This window comes from Ambystoma mexicanum, chromosome 2p (genome assembly GCF_040938575.1).
Source record: "Ambystoma mexicanum isolate Mex_15411 chromosome 2p, UKY_AmexF1_1, whole genome shotgun sequence".
Lineage (NCBI taxonomy): Eukaryota > Metazoa > Chordata > Amphibia > Caudata > Ambystomatidae > Ambystoma > Ambystoma mexicanum.
Genome location: NC_090923.1, coordinates 264461328 through 264478959, shown reverse-complemented (window position 1 = coordinate 264478959; position 17632 = coordinate 264461328). Strand labels below are relative to the sequence as shown.

The following is a 17632-nucleotide window of genomic DNA, read 5'->3' as shown; positions in this document are numbered from 1 at the left end:
AACAACATTTTGCGCTTTTAGTGGGTTTTGCTATGTTGGGTTTTCATCAAATCTTCCACGGAGGTACACCCCCTCTCTACGCATATTAAAGTAAGTTTTCATTTTTCTAGCATAAACCCCGTGTCTGCAATATTGATAAATCCCGGAGTTTATCCTCAGAACATCCCACAACGTTGAGCTTAGTCTCATATTGTGGGCCCATTTCTCATATTAAGAATCCCCAAATTGTACATTTCTGTCAGCTTAATACAATATTTTATAAGCAATTTAATAAAACATACATTTGCCTCTCCAGTACACCCATTTGCTTGTCCCCGCCCCCGGGAACTTGGCTTGACTCAGAGATCAAATGTATTTCCTTCCCCCAGAGCAACTTTTGACAATTACACCTCAAATCAGCATATCCTATTCAGTAGAAAGAGTCTATTGTGTTGATTGAGGTCAGCAGACCAGGGTGCCACTCTGCATGTGGTTAACACGACCATGTGATCTCCTGTGCTGTTGGTGGTGAGAGCAGGTGGGAATGCTTCCCATGGACAGAGGCCTCTTGAACTTTTAATTAATCAAACTGCCTTCTTGTGAGGAGTTCTGAGGTGTGAAGGCTTCCCATTGACCAGCAAGGCTTTGACGTTTCCAGCTAACTCAGGTTCCTTTTCAGCTCCTGAAATACCGGTCTCCTGTCAGAGTTTAGATCGCTAGCGCCGGTTAGTGTCAAGCGCTGGTACTGCACCCATTTTTGGGAGCTGTCTTGAATTAATACATTTCAAAAAGGGGACTTTACTTGATAGCATATGATCCTTGCTAACATTGTATTAATGTGGATTCTGCAGTAGAGTAATGTAGAACACCCAACCAGAAGTTGGATTTTTTGTCTGGTGGTTTCGTGCCCATGATTTTAGCAATTTCTGACATTAATTAAAACAGATTTTGAACAGCACCATATTTCTTGGCACTGATTTTGCTCATGGTGCTTCTAGCCCATCACGCTCTCACTGGTGGGTGGCGGGTCAGGCGACCATTTTGGTGTGCGCAAAAACTGTGCGGTTTTCCTGGATTCTGGCGCAATTGTGGGCTTTTCGGCCATCTTGGATTTTCTAAGCCCACAGCACCAAATGTTGCATCATAATAACTTGAACATGGGTCGATACACCTAACAGACTGCACCGGGTCGGCTCGACCTGGGGGAAGGTGAAGGGGCAAGACGGTCAGCGGACAGGACAAAGAACCTCGTGGCATGGCCATTCTGGAGCCAGGCCACTCATTTGTGCCAAACGCGGTAAGCACGGATAACATGGCGAAAAAGGGTTCAAAACACAAGCGAAACGATAGCTGCCACCAGTCCCGTCCGTGACACACTTGCACAGTTCATAATAAGTCCAGCAAGAGTTTCTAGGGCCTTTGGAATGACTAGAGACCGAAGAGCGCTGTAATGTAAGTTATGGTGCACTCATGTTTCATGTTTCACAAAAGCTGCAACATGAGGAAAGGACTAAGGGAAACAAAGTCTCCCAGTAATGACTGTCTTAAGAGCATGCCAGTTTCCCCATAAGAATTGAGCGAAAGCCATGAGGAGTGCGGCGGAAGGCTGTGCTTCTCTGGCAAAGTCTAGATCAGGGTGTAAAACAACAGCAAAGAGTTTGGGGGTTGCCACATGGAGGAAAAATAACATACAATATGAAATCTTTCCTAACACTCGCCCCTCCCAGACTAAGGACACGGGGAACTAATCCACCCCTGGATGAGTTTCTTGTTCAGGTCAGTTACACATTCTAGACAACCTTGCAGACTTATGGACCACCTAAGCAACTTTGGATTCTCTCCCTTCATGTTCATTAGCCACTTTAAGGGCTTATGGTCAGTTTGCACAGTGAAGTGGGTCCCATAGAGGTAGGGCCTTAGCTTCTGTAAGGCCCACACAACAGTGAAACATTCTTTCTCTACTGTGGACCATCTGAGCTCTCTGTCTTTAAGCTGGCAACTAATTAAGCCAATAGGGTGTTCCTTACCCTTCTCATCTACTTGTGATAGTACAGCTCCTATCCCAGTGTCATAGGTATCTGTCTGCACAATAAAAGGTTTTTGGTAATTAGGGGCCCTGAGTACAGGGGCCTGGCACAAGGAGTCTTTTAAGCCATTGAAGGCCTTCTCACACTCTTCAGTCCAAGTTACCTTCTTGGGTTTCTTTGGAGTGGTGAGAGCAGTCAGAGGGGCAGCTATGGTGCCATAGTCTGCCATGAAATTTTTGTAATACCCCGTGAGTCCTAAGAAGGCTCTCACTTGGGTCTTTGTAGTGGGGGTAGGCCAGTAAAATACAACCTTGCTTGTATTTTACTGGGTAGAGGCTGTATCCTCCCTCCACCTACTTCATGTCCAAGGTAAACCACTGAGCCTTGTCCAATCTGGCACTTACTGGCCTTTATGGTCAAGTGGGCTTTCTGAAGAGCCTGTAACACAATCCCAAGGTGTTTCACATGGTCTTCCTAGGTGGCACTGAAAACTGCTATATCATCCAGATATGCAAGACAGAATTCATCCAACCCATTCAACACATGATTCACAAGCCTCTGGAAAGTGGCAGGTGCATTCTTCAACCCAAAAGGCATTACCCTGAACTGGTAAAGACCTTCTGGAGTTGAGAACGCTGTGTTCTGCTTGGCATGTTCTGCGAGGGCTATTTGCCAATAGCCTGCAGTGAGGTCAAACGTGCTGAGGTACTTGGAGACACCCAAGGTATCCACCAGCTCATCTGTTCGAGGCAAGGCCTGGGCATCTGTCTTGGTGACAGCATTCAGAGCCCTGTAATCCATGCAGAACCTCAATTCGGAAGTACCTGTTTTTGGAACCAAAAGCACAGGGCTGGACCAAGGACTAATAGAGGGTTCAATCACCCCAAGATCTAACATTTTGTTGACCTCCGTCTTAATGTAAGACCGTACTTTGTCTGACATCCGGTATCCCCTACCTTTGGTAGGTACACTGTTTCCTGTGTCTATGTTATGTTTGCACCAAGGTGTCAAACCAGGGGACTGTGAAAACAGGGGGGAAAATTGCCTAAGCAAACTTTTCACCTCTGCCTGCTGATAAGAAGTCAGGTAAGGGGCCACTCGGACACCCTCAAAGGAGCTATCTGAAGGACTGCTTTGAAACAGGTCAGGGAGAGGTTCAGACTCCTCTTCCTCAATATCTGAAGCCAATATTTCAACTCTTGGGATGAAAGCCTTCAGCCTATTTACGTGGAACACATTTGGAGCCTGTCCAGGCCTTCCAAGGTCCACTAAATATTTGACCTCACCCAGGGGCTCCACCACTGTGTAAGGGCCTGACCATTTATCCTGTAAAGCTCTAGGCCTTATGGGATTCATGATCAGGATTTGCTGACCAGGTGTGAAGTTGATGAGGGAAGCTTTCTGGTCATACCAATGTTTCACCAGGGCTTGTCCTGCCTCGAACTTGTCACTAGCCAGACCGATCAGGAGTACCATCCTTTTTCTGAGCCCTAACACATAGTCTACTATGTTGGTAGTAATACGGGGAGTGGGCATCTCCCATCCCTCCTTGACTATGGCTAAGGGTCCCCGTACAGGGTGACCAAACAGACGTTCGAAGGGGCTGAAGCCAACACCCTCCTGTGGTAGCTCTCGGTAGGCAAACAGTAAGCATGGTAAAAGAAGATCCCATTCCCTTCTCTCAGGTTCTTCCAGAGACCCAATCATACTTTTTAACATTCTGTTAAACCGTTCCATCAGACCATTGGTCCGGTATGCAGAGGAGAACTTGTAGGTGACCCCACATTCTTTCCACATAGTCTGCATATACTTCGACATAAAGTTGCTGCCTCTGTCATACACAACTTCTTTAGGGAAGCCAACCCTAGTAAAGATGCCGAGTAAAGCTTTTGCAACTGCCTTGGCAGTCACAGTTTTCAATGGGATGGCCTTAGGATATCTGGTGGCATGGTCGACCAATACCAGGATAAACCTATTGCCTGAGGATGTTTGGGGGTCAAGGGGACCAACAATGTCGATCCCTACACTCTCAAATGGTACTCCACAACTGAGAGTGGTAACAATGGAGTTTGGATTACCAGATAATTGGAAGGAGGCACAACTCCTGCAGTGACTTTCTACTTGCACCCCCATGTTGGGCCAGTAGAAGTGCACGGATAATCTTTGCTTGGTCCTCTTAATACCAAGGTAACCATCAAGGGGCACTTCATGCACCAGCTGCAGGAGGAAGGGTATTACAGCAAGGGGAACCACCAACCTCCTATGGTCTCCTTCTGTAGACTCTGGGGGCTCACTATACAGGAGTCCATCTTCCCAATAAATCCGATGCTTCCCAGGAGGTTCACCCTCAAGCTGGGAGCAGGCCTGTCTCCTTAGGCCTTCCAGAGATGGACACTCACGTTGGCCTTTACTGAATTATTTCCTGTCAGAACCACCTTCTACTAACAAATACTTTAGTTCAGGATAGTCATTGGGGTCAAATACTTCAGGCATCACCACCTCCTCGTCAGGTCCCGGCGATTGACCAACTACCTCCACCGCAGTGGTAGGGGAGTTAGGGGGAATATTATCTTTCCCTCTTCTTGGTTTCCTGACTCCTTTAACCTTGGGTGTCCCCTTTGGCTGGGGCAGAGCATTGGTCTTGGCCAGTGCTGCCCTCATTTGGGACCTTGTGCAGGGTCTGTCAGCAGTATCTCCGACAAGCCCTAAAGCTCTGAGATCGTTGCCCAACAAGACCTTTCCTGGGACACTCCTCTGAATGCTCACTGGAATCCTGACTGCTGTACCATTGATAGTAAGATTTACAGGTATTAATGGGAACATGAGAGGTGGGCCGTCAGGCAACTTAGTGGGCATCAGAGTAGCTCTGGCAACTTCCTCTGAGTATTCCAAGGTAGAATTTACTACAGTTCGACTGCACCCACTATCCCTAGGCGCTGGAGTATCTACTCCATTGATCAGCACACTGTCTTTAAAGTAGTGCTTGGTGTTATCTGGAATCCTAGCAGAAGCCTCTGCAACTTTAGGCTCCCAGGAAACCAAGGAAACTAAAACTACCTCAGCTTCTATCCCGCTGGGGAAGGAGTCTGAGGAGAAGGATGCTCCGGTAATCTCTTCTTCTTCCTCGTAGGAGGAGAAGGCCAGATTAGCAGAGTGGACCCCCAAGGTTTTGACCTTACATCTGGGATCCCCCTTCACGTGGTCATTTGCTCCACAAGCAAAACAAGATCCATTGGGTCTGTTTACATAGGGAGGCTTATTATAACCAGAGTTCTGTTTTGGAGGATGACCTCCACTACCCTGTGAGTTCTCTTGTGTCCTACCGTTATTTTTCTTTTTGTGGCCTTTTTGGGAAGAAGATTTATCAGTTTCCCCATCCTCCTTATCTTTGGACTTTTTCCCTTCCTCCTGCTTACCAGGATGAGTCTTGTCCTTATGAGACACACAATGTGACACCCATAAATCTGCTGCAATGGCAAGCTTCTTAGGATCTATCTCCTTTTAATCTGCCAAATGCTGCTTAAGCTTAGGGGAAGAAGATGCAAAAATATGTTCCAGCATGACAAGACTTATCATACCTTCAAAAGGAGAAACTTTATAACCTTCGACCAAGCCAGTCAAGTTTTTTAAGGATTCAGTTACATAAGATACCCAAGTACCACCTTCTTTGTTCTTATACTCTCTGAACTTTTTAAGTATTGGGCAGGAGTCTTTCCAAACTTTAAAATGAGTGTCTGCTTCAACATTGCAAAATCTGCTCTCTCAGCTTTTGACATTTCCATAATGGCACTGCAGCCAGAATGGGGCAGTCTGCTATGTAATCAGGCAATTTTATCGGCATTGTCAACTTGTTGAACTTCACATGCATACTCAAATGTATTCAGCCAGTCCATAATGTCATGCTTTTCCTCATACACACTGAGCAGATCTTTTGGAAATCTTGGATGAGAGGAGGCCCCAGACCGATGTCCAGGTCCATTGGATCCATTTGCAACTTAGAGCTTGGCCAGTTCCAACTGGTGATCCCTGTCTTTCTGTTTTTCTGCCTGTTTGATCTTTAGCTTGGCCCTATTGAACTCAAGCTCTTCCTGGAGTTTGGCCATATTGAACTCAAGCTCCTTCTACCTAAACAGCAGCTCTTGCTTCTTGAATTCAAGCATGGCTTCCCCATCAGCACTGGCAGAGGAAACATTGGACATTTCATCCTCCCTGTCCTCATGGTCGCTGTGGACCAGTGCAGCGGCAGAACTATCAGTTCTACCAGTGAGAGCAGCCCCACCTCCTTCTGCACTGTCCTCTGAAGCTATAGGGCTAAGCTGAGCTTCTTGCCATGCCATGATTCTTTGGATCATTTCCATTTTTGTGCCTTGAGAGGAGACACCTCTTTCAGCACACATCTTTTTCAATGTTTCGGATTTAGAAGCATTTAAAGTTCACAAGGTACTTGTTTCCATACTGTAAGATAGAACTATGGCCTTTAAAAAGTTATACTACGACAATTCACTAGGTGTCCTGTTAGAAATAACTTGAAATGCCTTTGCTTGTGCGCAACACTGGATACCTTCAGTCGTATCCCACTGCTGCCACCAATTTGTTAAGATGGATTTCTGAACTCTGACCTGGAGGGGCAGAGGTTCAGAAGGCCAGCCTAGTTTCTTGGAACAGGGTAACCTTCTGACAAGCAAGACCAATCAGGGTAGCGATGGCGGCGGTCAAGACTAAGTCTCAAGAGTGGTGAGGGGTACGGAAAGACCTCAATGAGCACACAAAACAAGGCCACTTACAAATTACTCCAGACAGGTGTTATATTAAAAATATAGACACATTTATTACAAGGCCTTTGTAACATCGACCATAGCAAAGAATCACAATAATACTAAAGTAAACCAACACATCACAATCAATACAATATATATACAAGACCGAGGGGTCTAAGAAGTTAGGAGCACATAATATATAGACCACCTAGATGGGGAGGAAAACTGGCAAGGCAAGTAATCATTAGATCCAGTTCGACATCTGAAATACACCTAACTAGGAGGAAGTCCAAGCCCTACGACGAGAGGAGCCTTATGCTCAAAAGTACCTGCACGCACTGGTGCCGAAGGACAAAAGAGGGCCTCTTCAAGGAGATCAGGCAGTTCAGGAAGGTGAATGAAGCGATGCAGAACAAGTCCCCACTACTCAAGCAAGGCCTCCACTTGTGGGCAGAGGCAGGGTGATAGTGCGGGATGGAGTCGCTATTTCATAACAGCGGTAGAAAAGAAACAGGCTCCTGCGTGAGGGGCCACCGGTTGGGGTATGGACTACTCACCGGTCCCCGACGCAGGCAGACCCCGACTTCTCCAGTTCAGATCACGTTGCTGGCAGGTTCAGCTGCGATGATCAGGATGTCTCGACACTGTGTAGATTCTGCGTAGCAGGATGCAGGATAGAGGGTGTCCCAAATGCAGCGTACATGCACAGGTTGTTACCACAGCTGGGCAACACAGCAACCGTGTTTACTCTGGTCCGGGCACATTCGTCTCACTTCAGACCTGGGAATGCCAAGTGTACGAAATTCGGTGTGAGGGTGCTGTGGACGCAGAGCAAGCAGTAAACCAAGTTTCGAGGGCTTCCCCAAAACAGCGGCGGTGACAGAGCAAAGCATCTTCCATAAGCTGGTCAGCCCTCTGGTTGGCCCAGGGACACTTCCGAAGAGGCTTACTTGCAGGGTTTGATGAAGGTGCTGGGAATAGTTGATCCCACTATTTCAATGGGTCGAAGCGCCTTCGCAGACCTTCTAGGATGATCAGATGCAGAGGGGTCTCGCAGGACGACAGCAGTTAAGGGTGCCAAACCTTCAGCGGGTCACCAGTGGTTCCTTGACTCAAATTCTTGTTGCAGGATACTTGGCTCCTTATCCCTTGTTCGGTGTGAACTCAGGAGATCATCATAGTAGTGGTGTTTTCAGCCTCCTCTTATCCAAAGTTCCCTTCGCGCCTAAACGGAGAGGGCCCAATGGGAGATCTGCTCACAAACACTCACACCATATGTGGACCTATCACGGACCACGGTGGTCCCAGTCATTCAGGACACTCTAGACTCTCTAGCACCCACATCCCTGCCCACATCCTGGAGGCACACACAAGGCATGCAGAAGCCCGCGAAAGCTTTGGGGTTTCGCGAGAAAGTGCATGACCAAATAAGGACTGCCTCCTTATTTCTGCTCGACCTGGGGGAAGGTGAAGGGGCAAAATGGTCAGTGGACAGGACAAAGAACCACGTGGCATGGCCATTGTGGAGCCAGGCCACTCATTTGTGCCAAACGCGGTAAGCGCGGATACCATGGTGAAAAAAGGTTCAAAACAAAAGAGAAACGATAGCTGCCACGAGCACCGTCCGTGACACACTTGCACAGTTCATAATAAGTCCAGCGAGAGTTTCTAGGGCCTTTGGAATGACTAGAGACCCAAGTGCACTGTAATGTAAGTTACAGTGCCCTCTTGTTTCATGTTGCACAAAATCTGCAACATGAGGAAAGGACTAAGGGAAACAAAGTCTCCCAGTACTAACTGTCTTAAGGGCATGTCAGTTTCCCCATAAGAATTGAGCAAATGCCCAGAGGAGTGCGGCGGAAGGCTGCGCTTCTTTGGCAAAGTCTACATCAGGGTGTAAAACAACAGCAAAAAGTTTGGGGGTTGCCACATGGAGGGAAAATTACATACAATATGAAATCTTTCCTAACATGCTCTCTGCCCCAACTTTCAGTGCTATGTGGACGACACTCAGCTCATTTTCAGGCTTCCTTCCACATCCTCGTCTCCGTCCCTCATCTCTGACTACCTATCTGCTATACAGGAGTGGTTTGTCGCCAACAGCATCTGCTTTAATGCCAGTAAGACTGAAATTCTCCTCATCGGCACTCCCACTCCCTCCTTTCCTGTAACTCTCTGGCTGGCCTCTCTTGGCCCTCTTCCTGCTTCCACCTACAAGGCCAAAAACCGCAATGTCATCTTCGACTCCGCACTCTCTTACTTTCCTCCCAGCTCTGAGGTCTCTAAGAAGGCACACTACCAACTGCACCTCCTCAGAGGTATTCTTCCTTTTCTCTCGTTCCCCCAGAAGCTCACTGTCTCCAGAGCTCTAGCTCTCTCTAGACTGGCCTATTGCAACAGCCTCTTTCTAAATCTGCCTGCTTCTACCCTCCGCCCTCTGCAACTCATCCAGAACAGGACTGCAATACTTGTCCTCGGCCTCAAGCCCAGGCATCGTATCTCCCCAGGACTGAAGTCTCTGCAATGGCTCCCAGTGGCTGCAAGGATTAACTTCAACCACAATGCATTCTGGGGCCTGGGGCTTCAATACCTTTACCTCTCCCGCTTCCTAAATATCTAACTTCTCGAGCTCTTCGCTCTTCCGCCTCCAACTCCCTCAGGGTCAGTCGCTTCTTGAAGCAACGCGTTGGTGGTAGATCTCTCTCTTCTGTTGGGGCCTCCCTCTGGAACAGCCTCTCTGCCTCCCTGAAACTTGAGGAGAACCACCTTCGGTTCAGGAAGCACCTTAAAACCTTCCTCTTTGCTTCTGCTTTCTCTCCCCCTCTCCCCTGCTGACTTCCTGGCTGATACTGAGATTGCACTGGATACCTGGCCCCTTATGATCTTGAGCCCTAGCCCAGCCAGTTGCATGCCTGCACTGCGCTGCCTCACTGCAACCCTGGCTGCACCTGGGGACTGTTTTCTGTATCCCCACAGTCCCCCCACCATCACTAGCTTCAGCACTCACCCTGCACTGCACCTGCTGGTCGCTCTTTTATTCATGTGGTTTATTTATTATCCCATGTACTGCACATTCTGTTCTTTTATTTATCTTGTTTATTATTATCCCATGTACTGTACTTTCCCCTCCCCTCTCCCCCTGCACTTTTCTTCCCCCTCCCTTGCACTTGCACGATCTGAATGACACCTGGCCTAGTAAGATCGTTGTCTGGCTTCCCTCTGTTCCCTCCCTTGCCTCGTCACACCTTGCAACACCTGTGTATAGGCGCGTTATAAATGCCATATCATATCATCATATCATAGTGTATGTGTGATGGGCTGGGGAGGTGGAAGGCCTCTTCGTAGGGGCTGGTGTAGGATTTATGAGGGATGTAAGTTTGTGCAGGGGATATGTGTTGGAGTCCCTCTCTGAGGGTGAGCGGGGTTACAGAGGTGGAGTATGTGGTGTATAGGGGGTGGTCAGAGTTTGAGAGGCACCAAATAGAATTTTCCCGATCTAGAGACTGACTTCTACGAGTAATAGAGGGGAGTGGTGATGGCCTTCTGGCAGTGCTGGGGGTGAGTGCCAGGTGGGCTATTTTGCATTTTGAGGGGTGATTTTACTGGGTTTGGCAAAGTGGGGGAGCCAGTGATGGTGTAGGTGAGGGGGGTGTCTTAGGTGTGTGTTTGAAGTAGGGGGAAGGGTGCTTGATAGATGTGGCCTGGGAGATACAGTGTCTGACTTTTTGGTGTTTAGCAGGGGCTGTGGGCACGTTGGAAAGGCCAGGATTGCGTATAGAGTCTTTAGAGATGTGAAGCGTGGGCCAGACCGGTGTGATTTCAGAGTTGGAAGGCACCTGGGGGGTGGGAAGGGGGTTTCCAGGAGCAGAGAGTCTGGGGAAGGGAAGAGTGCTGCGAAGTCATCCTTGGAGAGAGGTGAAGGATACTCAGAGGGGTGTTGCAGGAGGGCGTGTCAGTTAGAAGGGGTGGCACGAGTCCTCAAAATGGTGCTAGGATGTGTGGTAGGTGGTGGCAAGTAAGGATGTGGTTTGATCAGTGCAGAGGTGGTGTTTCTGGAGCACTGCTCGATGCCTCTGATCTTTGACCTGATCGATATAGCATGAGCAGGCTCGGTGTAGCTGTTATTCTCAAAGGGGAAAATCTACAACCTGGGTCCTTATGTGATGAAGACCGTGTGGCAAAGGAAAAACAGGAGTAAGACACAGTTCTGATATCCACACCTTGGACTCCGAGGGATAAAGAGCAAGTGTGGCTGTGGAGAAAGACAGTGGCAGGATACAGGTATGAGGCCCTAAGGAAAGAAAACAAGTGTGGTAGGAAAATGCAGCGGAAAATACTGTTGGGACGTACTACAGGAAGTTATGCAACGTGTGGGAATGAAGCAACAGCAACGTTAAAATGTAGATCCAACCTAGAAGCACTGTGGGAAGTCAAATGGAACCCAAACCCGAATTAGGAGGTGCTGCTGGTGGAAATGCAATGTGGTGGAACGCATTACCTGCAAAAATCAAAATGAAGCCAAACCCAAATTATGCAATGTGGCATAACACAATACTAGCAAGAATCAAAATGAGGCTGAGCCCAAATTAGGGAGTGCTGTGGAAGGAAAATGTGGTGTGGTGGAACACAGTATTAGCGAGAATCAGATGGAACCAAACTCAAATTATGCAATGGGGTGGAACACAGAACCTGCAAGAATCAATTGGAACCAAACCCAAATTATATAATGTGGTGGAACACAGTAAAAACGCAACTCAAATGGAACCAACCCTTAATTATGAGCACTGTGGAAGGAAAAGCGATGTACTGGAACACAATACTAGCACAAATCAAAATGAAACCAAACCCAAATTAGGTGGCGCTGTGGAAGGAAAATGCAATGTGGTGTAACTCAGCGAGCAAGAATCAAAATTTAACCTAAACCATATTGTGCAATGTAATGGAACACAGTACTAGCGTGAATCAAATGAAACCAAACACAATGTTGCAAGCTGGTGGAACACAGTACTAGCGAGAATCAATTGTAATCAAACCTAAATTAGGAGTACTTTGGAAGGAAAAGCGATGTAGTAGAACGCAATACTAGCACAAATCAAAATGAAACCAAACCCAAATTAGGGACGCTGTGGAAGGACAATGCAATGTGTTGTAACTCAGCGAGCGGAATCAAAATGAAACCAAACCCATATTATGCAATGTGGTGGAACAGTGAACTAGCGAGAATCAAATGGAACCAAACCCAATTTATGCAATTTGGTGGAACATAGTACTAGCGAAAATCAAATGCAATCAAACCCAAATTAGGAGCGCTGTGGAAGAAAAATGCAAAGTAGTGGAACACAATACTAGCACAAATCAAAATGAAACCAAACCTAAATTAAGGCCACTTTGGAGGAAAAATACAATGTGGTGAAATTCAGCGAGCATGAATCAAAAGGAAACCAAAGGCAAATTCTGCAATGTGGTGGTATACAGTACTAGCAAGAATTACAATCAAACCAATCCCAATTATGCAATAACAAACCCAACTAGAGTATGTGGGGATACTGCCATATTTTGTCAGAACAAGCATGGGCATGTTTTCTTATAGTATCTTTACTGGCATTATGTGCAAAGCAAACATGAGTATGTTCTTATATTGGAAAACTGTGAAATTGGTGCAGCCAGGATGAAAATGTATGGGGCAGCCAGCATGAAAACGTTTTTTTTATACTCCCACATATTGTGGGCAAAGGCATAATGGAAATGTGTTGGAGAAATGCAATGTTGGTGACTTGCATCTGTCGGATTTTTTTTTATGAGTTATCCTACAAAGCCTTTTGTAAATTATTTGGATTGTTACCCAAATTTTTCAAAAAAGTGTGTTGTAAAATGCACAATTTTTACACATTATTTTAAAAAATGTTCTTGGGGAGAGAACACACCCAAACCCCCCTTGATAGATTCTGGCTCCCTCGCTATTCTCGTTCGTTAGAGAAAATTTGAGGGAAATATGTATGACCCACCACTTTAAAAAAATCAACATCTGCCACCGGTAGTGGCAATTCAGGCCCCACTTCATACTTTTTTTAACAAACATGCAGTTGAACTCTGGACTCAAGTCTTTAAAACAAGTCTGGGCCTCTGACGAAGATTGGGAAGTGATGTCGCGGGACGTCTAAGTGAAATATGCACATTTCATTCAGGCTTGCTTTCACAATTGAAAAAAACGCACACGGCATAAAAACATTTTCCAAGAGAACGGATTTTCATGCTACCTTTCTGCTTAAGTATAAATTGCACACACCTTTTAAATCTTAGAACCTTTATCAAAACTAGTCTTGTATAGTGAGATGCCAAAATGAGACATTGCTCATCTCCACAACCAACGATTGCCATGGTCTTCTGGTTAAGGGGGGAGGCAGGGTTCGATTCCTGACTGCAACCTGTTGTTAATATTTATTTATGTTTTTGGGCGGATGCCAACCACCAGGTGGTCCCTCGTCTTGACCCATGTTTGAACCTGAACTTTGCTTCGAAAACCGTGTCTACATACCCCTGCCTTCATACCGAGAGTGCACCTTGCATCCAAAATTCTGCATATCTTCTTTATATCTTCATGGGGGTTAGGTTTTAGTGTTTTGAATAGTGTGCTTCTTTTTTTAAAAACGTTTTTAATGATAGAACTTTGTTTTGAAATGTCCTTTCTTTTGGCACTAGTGTTGTGTAGATGCCCTCTGCCCTCTGCCCATGCCACCTTCAAGAACTGAAGGTAGTATATCATTCCTGTTGTGCTTGTATCACCTCTATGCTTGAGGTCACTGCTGGTTTAGTAGTAGTGTGGGACTGAGTAAGAGTTTAGAAATATTTTGCCGCCCAGGGAAGTGCAAACCCTACAACTGGCCCTGATTACATTAGCAACTTTTCAGAACACAACTAATTGAGAAACTCGATTAATAAAATTACCATAATGTAATATTAAATAATAATAATAATATTGTTTCACAATGCTACATAGCTGGTTTACAATTGTATCCCCATACAGGGGTTGCAGGTCCACAGACCCTATATTTACTTATAATTGTGTAAAATTGTGGCAATATCTGTCCGGTGATAACACAATGCCCACCCTACATTCAATAAATAAAATGCTACACGCAGCAGAACGCAATAGAAAAAAAGAACAAAAAATATCGAATACAACAATTTGATCTATCTGGAAGACCAATACTGGTATGGGGTACATATACCAGAGGAGAATAGGCCCGCAGGCCGTGTATAATTGGTCAACCGCAAAGAACATGCTGTTAGCACGTTAGGTCAGTAGTCACGGGCCGCCAACACCATCTCTCCGACAGTGCTGTGGTATTGTGGGCAGGAAAGGGTTACTGGGAGGGCGAGCCAGTAGCGGGGGCGGGATTTTCTCTGTGATAGGCAGCTGCAGCCCCATTGAAAGGCAGCGCTGCGGTGTGAGGCATGAGACGATTCTAACGAAAATCAAAGCGCTGCCAGAAAGGCTCGGAGAGAGCTGAGAAAATAACGCCGGCACTTGCGAAAGAGGCTAGGAGGCGACGGAAAAGGACAGCTCCAAACCAGCTACGGTCACCCAGAGGAGCAGGGATGTGCACCGACACCAGTCAGTCCGGGAGATGAAAATCACAGGGAACGCAACTAGAGGTAGGAACCTGGGGGCACCTCTCTCTAGCAGAATGTGTTGAGCTTCCCCTTTCAACACCACCGCCGATAATCACGTAAAACTGCTGGTATATGCGGGGCGGGGGTGCGAGGTATGGAGGGAAGAGGCGTGGGCGGGGGGTCAAGTCGCTGCACGGACCAGGAGTTGAGCAAGTGCAAACTTGGTGAAGCTACAGCACTTGTCTCGCCCTTTGCCCGGCTTGGTCTGAGCACGCAGGATTGCTTGCGTTTAGTGAGGACCAGGGAGAGCTCCGTGTATAACTTGCATTGCTCGGCGGAGGAGGAGGAGGAGGGGGCACTTCTCTCCAAATCTTTATGCCGCTGGTGAAAAACATGCAGTGTGCGTACTACACTGCTATACCCCCTCACACGGCATCACACAAGGCACCGCTTTTAGAACCCACCCTGCAACACTAATTTTATCGACCCCTCCGCCGAACCAACAGTCCCACTTCGTGAATTCCACCCTAACGCATTCACTGCATTGCTGCATCAGCCATCCCAACGTGCAGCACTGGCGTTAGCGTCACACTGTACAGCGCTTGCTGCACAGTTCTCTCACCCGCACAACACTAACTGCAGTCTTCACTGCACGGCTCCATCATTCCACACTGTGCCACTAACTGCAGCGTTTCTGACATGCCACGCTTCTTCCCAACTATCGCCACCCGGCGAGGGTCACAGACCACACTGCTTTCAGCACGTCATAGTCTAACATGCCATCGTGCTGCGGCCAACTCACTGCACTACTCCCATTATCCCAAGTGGCATACTGTGGGGGCAAGGAGCTGGGGTATGGGGCTGTGCACTGTTTCCAACATTCCACCATGCAGTCTAGCAACCCTGGTGTGTTCACCGGGAAAGACCACCTCACCCGTTCCTGTTTCCTGGGACCGCCCCTAGACATTGGGGGATTTCGTCACTAGCACTACTCCTCAGCTGCTAGACTGGAATCGCTCGCGCTGCACCCCGTTGCCTGCTATTGTTTGGGAAACGGCGGAGGCACGAGCATGCTACACCGCCTCCAGTGCACGTGAACCTGCAATTACTGGTTGATGGGGGACCCCCTGCTGTCACTGCACTTTTTAACAGATTCACGGAAGATGTTTTGCGCTACTGGAGTTGTTCGTGTGTTACAGGTCGGCCCGCTTCTCTAACCAGGCCGACACCTTCTTTACACAGTTACCTTGGATAGGACAACAGTCCAGTTACCTGGTCCCATAATTCATGTATAGGGGTCCTCTAGGTAGCAGGAGTTACTACTAATAGAATACCTAACGCACGTATTTTGCCCCAATGGCCTCGTGGTAAGGCGCACTTCGTACACAGTGCACATGGCTTTATTCCACTTGCAAAACAACACATTAGGATTTATGATATGACGCACATGTTGGGGGTATGAGCACACCGAGGATGGGTAAGGGGGACACATGCCTAAGGTCCCCGAGATGGGCTCACGATATTTGTTGTGTAGAAGCTGTAGACATGACCTCTGCTTCTTCCCCTTAAGGTGTCCATTGTTTTTTTGTTTTTGTTTTACCTCCGTTAAGTAACTCAAGGCAAGAACCCTGAAGAGCATACAGTTATAGTGGTACCATTTCAATCATTACACTCAATCAATAATAAATGGTGGCTTTTGTGGCCCTCAGGCCCTCGAGAGATGAAAGTAGATTGTCCACTGAAGGAGCCAGGGGGCTTATCTTCCTAGCTCGTGCCAGGATTATCTCATTGTTGACTCTCGTTGTGTATGCCAGCTAAATTCTGCAGGTGTGTGCCACGTTGGCTACTTTCATTTAGTCTTCTACTGAACAATAGCAACTGGAATACCATCTACATGAACTTGTTTCATTTCATTTGTTCATTTGGTCTACTACCATACAGAGCAATGCAATTTTTTTAATGTTGTTGTGAATCACACGTCAGTCTTATGCAAACATACACGTCTAACCCCAATGAACAAAATTGTAAGCATCTCCTCAATCCTAAAACTCACGATTAATTCCGCACTGTATGCATAAACCCAAATCATTAAGCTCCACGTTACCTCAACTAATACATTTAGCGTGATTATGTCTTTGGGAAATCACGTGGCACTCCCCCATTGGCCAGTTTGCAGGCCATACGAGCAGGTATGGCATGGAAAATATGGACATTGGGCAATTAGGGGGAAGCAGCGTCATTTCCCAGGGTCGTTGAGCTGGAGACTGGGCTCGCAGTGCTCCTGTGATGAAAGGGTGCGCCGCACCAATAGCCCTGCAGCCAGGGGAGTGACTTGGCTGTAAGTGCATCGCTCCTGTGATGAGGGAGCCTTTTGCATCTCATGAGAGTCGCTCTGAGCGACAGTGCTTGAATGATGGGGGTACCGCACTGAGTGCCCTGCCACCAGCATAGCTTTACACTATGGCAAGGCCATACCTGACAGCCACGTCCCAAGCACTCAGAATCCCCTGGCTCCCTTCTTACTTTATTCAGATGGTGGGTGGATGGCTCTGCTCCCTTGTATGATATATGTTTATTTATATAGCGCCTATACAGAATGTGTTTCAAAGCGCTTCAAGGCAAAGGAGGGAACAAGGGAAAATACAATTCTTACAGGCCATGAACAGTAAGGATGTGAAATTAACTATTGTACTCTGCTTGATGACATTTCAGATAGTGCAAGAGCTAAGACATAGATAAGGAAGGGAGGGGGAAGAGTGGAAAGGAAATGGAAACAGACAGGCGAGGCGACTACTGTACTAGGCCTGACAACATTTCTGGTACAACTGGAGAAAAACAAAAAGTGAGGGAGAGGGGTGCAGAAAGGGAGGGGAGGAACAAAACCAGTGACTATCGTACTAGGACTGATGACATTTAAGATAGTGCTAGAGGAGGGTGAGAGTAGGGGAACATGTAAGGGTAGGGGGCGGAGACAGACGAGGTTGCTATCATACTAGGTCCAGGGTCAATTCTGATAGAGTAAGTGCATAGAAGAAAGTAAGGGGAGGAGATAGGAAAAGGGTGAAAGGGAGACGAGGAGAGAAGAGAGAGTAAGCTGTCAAAAAGAGTGACGAAGCAAGAGGGTAGAGCAAATACAATTGCAGAACTCAGTAGTAACACATAATGTTGCAAGCCAGGATACAAGATGAAGATGGGAACAACATGATTCAGGGCAACCATGAGTACAAGATGCAAAGGAAATCCAGCATGAGAGTT

General features: G+C 47.1%; 1 protein-coding gene across 5 annotated transcripts in view; it reads left to right on the top strand.

The window, feature by feature from the left end:
• Positions 1-14187: 14187 nt before the first annotated feature.
• Positions 14188-17632, top strand: part of CHL1 (cell adhesion molecule L1 like) — a 780691-nt gene continuing 777246 nt past the window's right edge. For 3 of the 5 annotated variants that reach the window (XM_069643531.1, XM_069643532.1, XM_069643528.1), the window contains exon 1: positions 14188-14419. Coding sequence is in view for 4 of the 5 variants with exons in the window: in XM_069643532.1 (XP_069499633.1) it covers positions 14392-14419 (28 nt within the window). In the remaining variant the exon portion in view is untranslated. The remainder of the gene's footprint in view (positions 14420-17632) is intronic. The other 2 variants (XM_069643529.1, XM_069643530.1) reach the window with 2 other exon arrangements.